At 42.6% G+C, this 11,211-nt stretch overlaps 1 protein-coding gene across 1 annotated transcript; it reads left to right on the top strand.

The window, feature by feature from the left end:
• The first annotated feature begins 580 nt into the window (after positions 1 to 580).
• Positions 581 to 10,972, top strand: MCUR1 (mitochondrial calcium uniporter regulator 1). The gene is made up of 9 exons (XM_071553207.1): positions 581 to 1,179; positions 2,239 to 2,352; positions 3,299 to 3,402; positions 4,699 to 4,800; positions 4,885 to 4,926; positions 6,567 to 6,638; positions 7,353 to 7,406; positions 8,540 to 8,654; positions 9,938 to 10,972. The coding sequence occupies exons 1-9, from the start codon at positions 654 to 656 to the stop codon at positions 9,991 to 9,993; spliced, it is 1,185 nt and encodes a 394-aa protein (XP_071409308.1). The 5' UTR covers positions 581 to 653; the 3' UTR covers positions 9,994 to 10,972.
• Positions 10,973 to 11,211: the final 239 nt, after the last annotated feature.

Genomic DNA, 11,211 nt, shown 5'->3' with positions numbered 1-11,211 from the left:
AGGCTGTCCGTACCCCAAGGAGAAGACCAAGGAATTAGACCCTGAGATGAGCTCAGTTGGTTAAAACTTGGCTGTAATAATGCCAAGGTCATGGGTTCAATCCCCTGTGTGGGCCATTGACTGAAGAGTTGGACTCTCCATGATCCTTGTGAGTCCCTTCCAACTCAGAATAGTCTGGGATTCTGTGTGAATGGCCTTAAACCAAGATTCAACTTAGACATTAGATGAGAACTTTCCCTGCTGGGTGGCCAGGCATGGAATTTGCTGCGCAGGGAGGCGATGGAACCACCACCCCTGCAGCGTCTGCATCTGGCGCTGGATGATGCGCTTCAGAGGTTACAGCGGCAGCGCTGGGTTGGAGGCCGGACTGCACGATTTCAAAGGCCTCTTCCAAGCCTGATGATCCTGAGATTGTGGCCAGGAGTCTCCTCCTTTTCCTCCTCCGCCTGGCCGGGCCCTCTCGCAAACCCCACCCGCAGCGGCCCTGCCCGCCCGCGTCGCTCCTCTCGGCTTGGCCGCCGCGTGAGCCGTAGAATCAATGGCGCGGCGCGCGGCGTCACGGCCTGAGGCGGAAGCGGAAGCGGGGGAGGCCGGGGCGGTGTTCGCTCCGCGATGGCACCGCAGTAGAGTCGGCGGGTCCGGGCGGCGCGGCCATGGCCGGCGGGGGCCAGGCGGCCGTGAGCGGCGGGAGGCGGGCGCTGCTGCTGCCCTTGCTGCCCATGGTGCCGCTGCCGCTGCCGCCGCGCCGCGCCCCGCGAGGCCGCCGCGCGCCCCCGGGCCCCGCGCTCCGCGGCCTCGGCGGCTGGCGGGGCCCGCCCGCAGCGCCCGTGTGGGGCGGGAGCGGCGGGAATGGCCCCGCGTGTGGCGGGAATGACCCCGCGTGTGGCGGGAATGGCCCCGCGTGTGGCGGGAATGGCTCCGTGTGTGGCGGGAATGGGCCCGCGTGTGGCGGGAATGGCTCCGTGTGTGGCGGGAATGGCTCCGTGTGTGGCGGGAATGGCTCCGTGTGTGGCGGGAATGGCCCCGCGTGTGGCGGGAATGGCCCCGTGAGTGGCGGGAATGGCCCCGTGAGTGGCGGGAATGGCCCCGTGTGGGGCAGGAGCGGCCCCGTGTGGGACAGGAGCGTCTCCATGTGGAGCGGGATCAGCGCAGGGAACCGGCGACACCGCGGGCAGCGGGGTGAGTGTCTGGACACGCACCGTGTGAGGGAGGTGCGGAGCGGGCGGGAGCGGAGCGGGGCCCCGAGGGAGGAAAGAAAGGGGTCTCACAGCTCTCTAAGCTCCCTGAAGGGAGGCTGTGGCCGGGCGGGGTCGGTGTGTTCTCACAGGCAGCAGTTGCCAGGGGACACAGCCCTGAGAGGTTTTGAAACAGATTGGCCGTGGCACTGCGTGCCATGAATCTGGTAAAGGGACTGGAGTTGGATCAAGGGTTGGACTTGATGATCTCGGAGGTCTTTTCCAACCCAATCCATTCTATGATTCTAAGATGTGCCAGGGGAGATGCAGGCTGGGTATCAGGAGGGATTTCTTCACGGAAGGAGTGATTGGACATTGGAATGGGCTGGAATCACCGTCCCTGGAGATGTAAGGAAAGACTCAGTGCCATGGTCTGGCTGACGTGGTGGATCAAAGGTTGGACTCGATGATCTCAGAAGTCCTTTCCAACCTAAGTGATTCTGTGATTCTGCCTGCTGGAGAGTCACTGTCATGTTCCACCTCTCGTTGATTCTGCCAGGGTGGTTTATACACTCCCTGTCCCGGCACCGTCCCAGATTGGCATTCAATGTTTAGAGTATTTTCTGTAAAAAACAGTAAATGTCAAATTTTGAGGGGTTACTTTTCCTCTAAAGGGCAAGTGATTAAATGCCACTTCTTTAAGAAAGTACAGAAGGTGTGTGTGTGTGGATTTAGCTCCCACCAGCCGTGGGGATTACAGTAAAGGACCAGATTTAGGACTCTGGTGCTTGGTGGGATTTTTCCTACAACATTCTGTTCTTGGAGTGCATGTTGGAAGGGGAGCAGTGGCAGAGTGTTCTGTTTTCCAGCTCTTGCACATAGAACTACTTAGGGGGATGTCTCGTGGCTTCCAGGCAAGCTGTGCTACTCTCAACACAAAATATTTTGTCCTAAATGAGAAACATTTGGGGTAGTAAGTAAACTCCTGGAAAGCAGACACATTGATTAAATGCTCCTTCTTAAGAAATAACTTGGGTTTCCTTTTTTTCCTTTTTTTTTTCAGGTGTAAGCATCTCTGCATCATCATCTTTGCAAAGCAAGGGAAATACTTCCTTGCTAGGAAACAGGAGGCTTTTTTTTGACACTCATGCACTGGTGTGCCTGTTGGAAGAAAATGGTAATTTGTTTGAAACAAGTAGCTGTTTTTAGTGTCATGTCGTGGGTGGGTTTTCAGTTCACAAAGTTTGTTAGTTTTCCCTGACGTGCAGTGTTACAGCTTAAGATTTATGGATTTCTGGGGGCTTTTCTATGTACTGGGTTTTCTCTTCAAAAAGGAAATGTTGAGTTTATATCACTTCAGTTTGGAGTAATTTATTACTCTGCTGGTAGTTAAAAATGTTAAAGAAAAATGAAATTTTAAGCACTGAGAATAAAAAGCCCCAGAGTTTTCAAGGTAGTGGGTTAAAATGTATTGATTGGATTCCTGCCTATTTAGGATATTACACTTTGCATATGCAACAATGTATTTTAATAGGATTGAATATGGACCACTTTGTAAACTGCAGCTTTTAGGATAGAATGTAGAATTCTATAGAAATTATGGCTGCTTTTATACTTAAATGTAGATAAGGGAATAGATCATTTTGGATTCATGCTGATGTTCCTGAGAGGGTGGAGGTTCCTTAAGATGAAGTTCAGTACAGCTGAATTGACTTGTAACAGCTCTCCATTCCTGACAAGGGGACATTCCAGTCCTTTTCCTTGTGGTTTCATCTTTTTCCACATGTCAGGAGCTCCTGAGGAAACTCCAGTTCTTTTGCTTGGTTGGTATTTGAGATGCTGGTTTAATGAGCTGATGGAGCAGCTGAGTGAGCACCAGGTCAAAGTGTCAGGAGGAGGGATAAGGAGAGAGGGAGCCCTTTGGTGGGAGTAAAGTATTCTGTGTTGGGGTGGGGAACTTGGATGTACTGCCTGGTTAGTGCTGGATCAAGAGGTCTGTGTTTTATTATCTTTCATAACTGACCCTCCTTTTAACTTGGTGCTGAGGCTCAGTGAGTGGCATTTCTTTAAACTGTCTAGATTTGTGTCTCTCTCTGAATGTTTTTGCATTTTGTTTTGCTCAGGGTTCACTACTCAGCAGTCGGAGGTCATTGTGTCTGCATTAGTGAAAATCATGAACACCAACCTGGATATGATTTACAAGGACATGGTCACCAAAGTACAGCAGGTTAGATCAGAGACAGTGGTGGGGTTAAAGTAAACATTTTTGTGGTTTTTGTGTTGAATTAAATGTTGCCACTGTTGGGAGATGTCTTGAGACTGTGACATTCTGCCCCTGAGGTTCAATGTGCAGGTTTGTACAGCAGCTCAGGAGGTGTGTGTGCCATGAACTCTGGGCACGTCACAAACCTGCACTTCCTTAGGCTCTCATTGCTCAAGGGCTTGTGCAAAAAGAGAATGAAGGATTGGAGGAAAGATTTGGAATGTTGTGGATGAGCTGGGATCACTAGGCCATAGTTGGGTATGTAGAAGATGAAGTGTTACACTGGTTGGATAAAACCTTAAGGAAAACAGGTACATGTGTGTGTATAGAGAGCTGAAGAAGAGAAAGAATGTGGAAGATTCTGCTCTCTGTTTGCTGAGTTCACTGAGGAGAAGAGAGAACAAGAGCAAGCTGGAGATACCAGGGAGTAAGAAAAGAGGTGTCAGTGCAGTCCTCCTTCTGCAGGTTTTTAGTAATGTGTCCAGTACAGTGAGCCATTTATTTAGTCTCATGGTCAGCCTGAAGAGGCATCTCCAGATGCCACTTAGAAATACAGTGCTGTAAGTTAGAATAGCATTTTGTGGCAAAACAAGTTGCAGTGCTGTGTCAGATTTGCAGGGTTTTCAGTCCAGAATCAAAACCAAGGGGCTGCTTAGTAGAGGAAGATCTTCAGAGAAGAGAAGGCAGTCCCTGTTTATGTGTGTGCATAGTGTAGGACTTATAACAACATCTGCAAACTTTCCCATCCCTGAAGGTTGCAGAGAGTTCATGTTTGTCTCCTGTCGTTCAGTGTAGTGGACTGAGAAGAGCAATTTAAAGTGTTAGTGCATGATTCTGAGTGGTGAAACAGAGTTACTCCCTTGCCAGGAGAGGTAGAAAAGGAGGCAATTACAGGGTATGGTTGTGCTGAGGAGTCTTGGTCTGAAAGCCAGCTTTGCTCATTTAGCTCAGAGACACTTCTCTGCAATGCCTTTCCTTGCTTAAGAGTTTGAAGACTTGGAAGAAACTGTTTTCCAGGCTGTTAATTGAATTATTCTGATCTGTGTTAGCACTGCTAATTTTGTCAGACTTTACCAACATTTGAGCCTAACTTGCTTATTTTGTCACTGTCACTTTATCTTGCCTTCTGAAACTTGGATAATCACCCTGAAATTCCTAAAAACTTCAGGGTACCGAAATAGCCTCTCATATTTGTAGCAACAAATGAGGAAAGCATTATAGTTATGATATGTCCTGAGGTTTTTCTTTCTTCTTTTAAAGGAAATTGCACTTCAGCAAGTAATGTCCCATATTGGTGGTGTGAAAAAGGACATGATTATTTTGGAAAAAAGTGAATTTTCAGCCCTTCGTTCAGAAAATGAGGTAAAAATCACTTTCTGTAGTATTTCTAGATTATGTGGTTTTATATACAGTAATAAAGTGTATGATTTTTGCCTGCTTTTTCAGAAAATAAAACTTGAACTCCAGCAGATAAAGAAGCAACTCATGGTAAGATAATTAAGAATTAACACCCATCTAGTTTGCTTGAAAAAATAAAAAATGTTGCTTTCAAAGTTCTGTTTTGATTGTTGTGATGCACAGAATACTGAAATTGCTGTGGGCTGCAGCAAAGACAATTTCCTGCATACTTCATTTATGGGGACAGAGAACTGTGGTACAAGAGGTAAAGAAAATTATAACTGAAGACACTTTTACTCATCTGTCCTTAATTCAGAGTCAGAAAGTGGCTGCCATGTCATGTTAAGGCTGAATGAAGTTCTGCATTTATGGCTACCTGTGCATTAAAGATGCAGGAAAACTTCTAAAATTACAGCACTTCCTAATTTTGGGTTTTTTTGATTGTTGGGAGGGTTCTTTTGTTTTGCTTTATTTTGTTTTTTTTCCCTGAAGACTTAGCTGTCCAGAATTTAAAATAGTCTTTAAATGGCTTTTTTAAGCCACCAAGTTTGGGACCATCATGTTTGGTCCCATTTGTTTGAGAGTAAATGACCTTTGTAAGAAAACAGGCTCTGTGTAGTAAACTTATCTCTTAGTTGTCATACAGATTCCAATTCTTACCAGGTTTAAGCATCAGGGCTGTTGGACTTGCTGGGCTGGCTGAGTGTGGTCAAACTCACTTTAGTGCCTCTTTGCCCCTTTGTTCTATTCTCTTACTTTGCTTTTTGCACCAGCATCTCCAAAAGGAAAGCATAAATTTTTCAAGCTAATCCTGCCTGTTTCACACTGTCAGGACGTGCTTAATGCACCTGGGTTTTCAGAATATCACTTTAAAATACATTTGGCTTCTAAGTCTTGAGTTGTAACTTACTTTAGGGTTTTATTTGCATGGAAATGAGCTGGTGCAATCCACTGGTAGAGCATCAAGGATCTGAGTCATCTTTTCTTAAAAGCTGAATGTCTTTACATTTCACTTTTAACTGTAAATGTAATTCTCACAGGGGCAAGTTGTCTTATGTTTGCTCATACAAAAAGACACAAAAGTGCAAGAAAAAATTAACTATTGATTTATTAAACTGTGATGTATTCTGTTGCAATGGCAGAATAAACCAATTACAGCTCAAAATTCAAACACAGAAATTGAGTCTAGTTATTGTTCGGACTAACTTAATGAATTCTTAACTAGTAGGCATTGGCCTGCTTGAGAGATGCAGACTTTGGTCTGACTAGAACCTTCCAGAACACCAGCATTCCCTTGCTTGTCCCACACATCCATCTGATCCAAAGTTTGCCACGTGACAAACTGTCAGCTGGCTGGAATTCCTGCCAGGAGGCTGCACTGAAGTGGCAGCTGTCACTGAGGAAAGCAGGAATCACTTGGAGCTGTGGATAAAGTAAAATGCAAGTAGACATGGGATATATGAAACATGCCCTGCATTTATAGAAAGGTGTGTTCTCAATTAAATGCTGTTCTCAATGTTAATTGTTAGGTTGTGATTCGAGGTCCAATTCATACTGGAGAACATCAACATTTCCCAGGCAAAGAATAGAAATATTTTTGAAAATTATATACACTAATTAGGAGCTTGATTCATGAGATCTGTAAAGCAAGATACAATATATTTGTCTAATTCTTTCTGCTTGTGATTAAACAGAATCTTGCTTGCTGCTTTATCAATTTTTCCCATTAGGATGAAATTACCAAAGTTCGTGCAGATAACAAGTTACACCTAAACCTGGAGAAGAGCAGAGTGAAAGAACTGGTAAGTTTTGGTAACTTTCTTCTGGAAATGTGTCAACACTGAGTAATTTCCAAATTTGGGTAAGAGCATCTCAAACTGTTTTTGATAGTGTGGTTATGCCTTGCAGTAAAAGGCCAATTTCACTGTCTTAAACCTAAGATTAAAATCCTTGGGTCTGACCTAGAGACTTCTACCACAAAAGAAAACTTTAGTAAACATCCAGAAAGAAGCTTTTAGAATCTAAGGTATTCAGAGGATTTGGCTAACTGTGTCTATTTAAAGTAAAACAGGTGAACTATTTCAGTCCATAAAATTATTAAAATTGTTACAGTTCTTCTCATAGTGGGTGGTTCACTCTTAGTTGGGCCTGTATGCTCAGTAGATTAGTTAACTGTTCCAGAATTCCTGTTAGAATCACAGGTCCTGGTTTTCAGAAATGCAAATCTCCCAGCCTTTCTTCAGCTGCTTCCCAACATGTACAGTTTTTGCAGCTGAGTGTCTGATGAACTTGTTGCCCTTTATATTTCAGAAGTGTGGATGAGCATCAGTCTGAATTGTGCTGTTCAAAAGAACAGCAGTTATCCTAAAATGCTGCCTCCCAAGTGCAATAATCTTATCCAGATTATGTGTTCTGCATGATTTGGAAACAAATAATCACACCTTTAAGTGGGAAAAAATGGGGGGGAAAGTTGAAGGACAGTATCATGTTTAACTTTTTTTTTCCCCCCTCTCTAGTACTCACTTAATGAAAGAAAACTACTTGAAATGAGGACAGAAATAGTGGAATTGGTAAGAACTTGGTAGCTGATTATTACACAGCAAATCTTTTTGTATTGTGTTACAGACCTGATGTCCTTTTTGGACTTGTTCATGTCTTTCTTTAAGCATTTTAATGTAAATGTCTACAGAATAAAAAGGCTTTCATATATATATTGTTAAACCTTCTACATGTAGAATCACAGAATCCCAGACTATTCTGAGTTGGAAGAGACCCACAAGGATCATCGAGTCCAACTCTTAAGTCAGTGGCTCACACAGGGGATTGAACTCATGACCTTGGCATTGTTACAGCCAAGTTTTAACCAACTGAGCTGATGCATCTATGAACTACCCAGCAGTCACTTAGTTTTGAAACTTCATGCATGTAGTATTTTCTCTAGAAGTTCCACTCTTAATGTGAAATAAATTCCTCCCCCCACGTTCAGTAAGCAACTTATTTCTAGATTGATTTGTCTTCATTTTAGAGAAGGCTTTGCCACTACTACTTGTTTTGTTTCCTTTCTGCAGTGTAGGGAATTATTTCTAGGAAATTGTCTGGCAGTAAATCATTAACTGATCCCACAGTGTTTCACTAGTGCTGGTTTGAAAATATCAGCAACTCAGCAGCTGTTCTTAGTTCACTCTTCTGAGTAACAATTCTATCCCATATTTTTTAACAGAAGTCCTTTCTTCTGTCATAATCAGATTCTGAATTTGTCTGGAGCTGTTTTTATGGTAAATTCATTACAAGATGAAGACATTCTACAACACAGAAGACCAATTCTCAGTTTTTCTAATGATCCATAAATCTTGATGCTCCTTGTCACAGGAGGCTCTTAAACTTCTCAGTAGCTCTTGGAATTGAGCAGTGACTTCAGGATCACAGGTTGAAGTTAATGTTTATGCTGTTAGATTGAGATAAGAAGTTATCCAGTTCTGCCAGTTGCAAGATTATGTGTAAGGAACATGTAACCACATAGATCTCCAGAGTTCACCAAGTTACTCCATTGAATATAATCAGCTGAAAAGGAACTTACTCTTTTTGAGTGGGAATTCACGTGCATTTAAGGAGAAAGCAAAAGTCCAACTTGAAGGGGTGGGTTCCATTTCTGAATAAACTAGAAAGTGATCAAATTGCATCATTTTGTTGCTTTGTCTTTCAGCATGCACAGCAGGATCGGGCTCTGACCCAAACAGACAGAAAAATAGACACAGAAGTTGCAGATCTGAAAACAATGCTGGAATCGCACAAACTTGATAATATTAAATATTTAGCAGGTAAGGAATCTCATGGTCCCTGAAGGGGAAACTGTTGAACATTGTTCAATGTTTGGCAAACTCTTGATGGGGTGTATTTATAAAGGCCCCAGTTAAAAAAAATGAAATACTCGAAATAGTCTCAGGGCAGATGAGCAGCTTTATTTGTGTCCTTAACATGGACAATGTTTCTTGTGATTCACAACTTTTCTTTGCAGAGACTTTCTTCAGTTTTTTGCCCTGTTTTATACAGCAGTAATAAAGTATATGACAAATCTAAAAGGCTGCCTGTTAACAAGGGCCAGAAAGTTTCCTGTGCCTGACTGAATATATGGAAGCATTACTTGGATTTCTTCATCCATCCATGTGCAAAATGGAGCATTTCTGACTGTGCAGCTTCACATGTTCTTTAAAATTCCATTTTTACACATGTGCATTAGAGAAAATCCTATATATGAGTGTGTGCCTGTGTTATCACCCAAGCCAACTTTAATATGTTGACATTTTGCTGCTGAGGGTGCATTACTATTAACTGAGGTTTGCAGTAGAAAATTATCCTCCTGATTTAAATTTTCTGATCATTCTTCCACGATGGGTTTTTTCCCAAAGACAGTTGCTTAAGCCTATTTGTAGTACTGTATTTCAGACATACCCAGAGAGAACCAGTAAAATGGAAAATAAAAGGTGCTTTATTAAAATGAGAAGAAGTTCTTTTCCCTGCCATTCCCACTCAAAAACGTGTTGAACTCTACATGGAAAAAACATGATTAAAAATCATTTGCATTGTGTTTGAAGTGATGCTGGTGCAAACAATGGCAAAAATTTCTTGTGAGTGTATCTGGAAATCCAAAGTTGATTTCGTTTAAATAGAAATTTTTAAAATTGAAAGCTGAAAAGTGTTGTTAAAGATGGCATTCATTTATTTGTTTGCTGAATACTTGGCTGTCATTTATTAATCCTGTTATTTATTTTCTCATTTTACATCTCTAACTTACCATATTGATTTTTTTAAAAGTGGTAAGCAAGTAAGAGTTTTTCAGCCTTTGGACAGTTTTTCAGCCCAATTTCCCTGCATTCTTCTTTTTTTCCTGCCTTTCTTATTTGGCATTTTTATACTCCTCATGCCTTGAAATTGTTTGTTGTAAACCTTATTTTCTTGCATGTGAAAGGAGTGGTGGTTGCATTGTTAGTGTTGTAGTAAGACATGTACATATCTTTGTGAAGAGATTTTGAGAGCTAATGACTTATTGTCATTTAATGTCAATGCTAATGCCATTTTCCTCCCCATTTTTATTTTCTTGCAGGTTCAGTATTTACATGCCTTACTGTAGCACTGGGATTTTATCGTTTATGGATATAACAAGACAGGAATTTAAAGAAAAAAACAAACCCAAGACTTGAATCTTTGCCTGGATTTTAACCAAATCTTGACTGTTTTATTTATTATTTTGTAAAGCAGACTGTATTGAGAATGTAACCAAAGATGTGCCTAGAAACAAACTGACACATATCGAGCATGTGTCCAAGTTACCTCTGACAGAAGCACTTGTGCCGTTTCCCTCCGTCCTGGGCTTGCTGCTCCCAGTGTCCTGCAGGAGCAAGGACTGGCATTCATGCCAGTCAGAAGGGCCTGCTTGCTGCAGGGAAGAACCAGTGGAATTGTGTTCCATTGCCTGTTTGGAGAAGCTGCCAGAGTCTGTTGGATGTGTCGGACTGAAGCATTGATCAGTAATGTCCAACTGGCACTGCCCCTCTGTGGCTTGGGGGCACTCTTGTACAGGCAGAGTTTGACTGAGTCGGGCTTGTTCCCTCCTGCTGACACTTGTTCACACAGTTACTATGAGCAAACATTTGTTTCTCTGTGTTTATAAGGTAGCTATCAGCTTGTTTTCCAGATGGCTGCCCAGTCAGTCCTGTGGCATTAACGAGTACTGTGTAATGAGAGCAGTGTTTACTGCTGGTTTTGTTTGTAAGGTATTTCTGGAGATTTTTGTGACTGACTTTGGTACCTGTAAGTATCAGATACTCATTCCATTTGCTAATTGCTGACCATACCACTATAACTGGAAGTTTGAAATGCAGTCAGATACACTAGTTGTGTTAATTTGTGTTTAGGTGATACAAAGTGTCTCTCGTGCTGCCTTCTTGATGAAAGGAAATTGATGTTTCTAATAAAGAAAGAGATTTTAAATGGTTGTTATGAAGCAGGGTGTTGGCAGGAAAACTGCAGTACCAACAGAATTCTGAACTTTTTATTGCTTTATTTTTTTAAAAAAATCTTGTTTATTGTTCAAATGTGGAACCTTGAGAGTGATTATAATAATGAAAGCAGTAGTGGACACCTGTGAGGAAGTTTAATCCAGTTCTGAACAAGCCCACATGAACCAGTAAGTTTGACTAAAAGCAGTGAAGGTGTCCAGTGTACCCAGATACAAAATGACTGCTTTAGTAGCAGAGCTGCAGTCTGTGTTCCTCCAGTTAGGGAAATTTGCCTGTTCTGCTTGCTCTTAGGAGGGGAGATCCACTTATGCACTGGTGATAAATGCTGTTAGAGCACAATCACAGCTTTGCTTAATGC

Source organism: Pithys albifrons, chromosome 4 (genome assembly GCF_047495875.1).
Source record: "Pithys albifrons albifrons isolate INPA30051 chromosome 4, PitAlb_v1, whole genome shotgun sequence".
Taxonomy (NCBI): domain Eukaryota; kingdom Metazoa; phylum Chordata; class Aves; order Passeriformes; family Thamnophilidae; genus Pithys; species Pithys albifrons.
The sequence above is the reverse complement of the archived record's forward strand: the minus strand, read 5'-3'. Positions and strand labels throughout refer to the sequence as shown.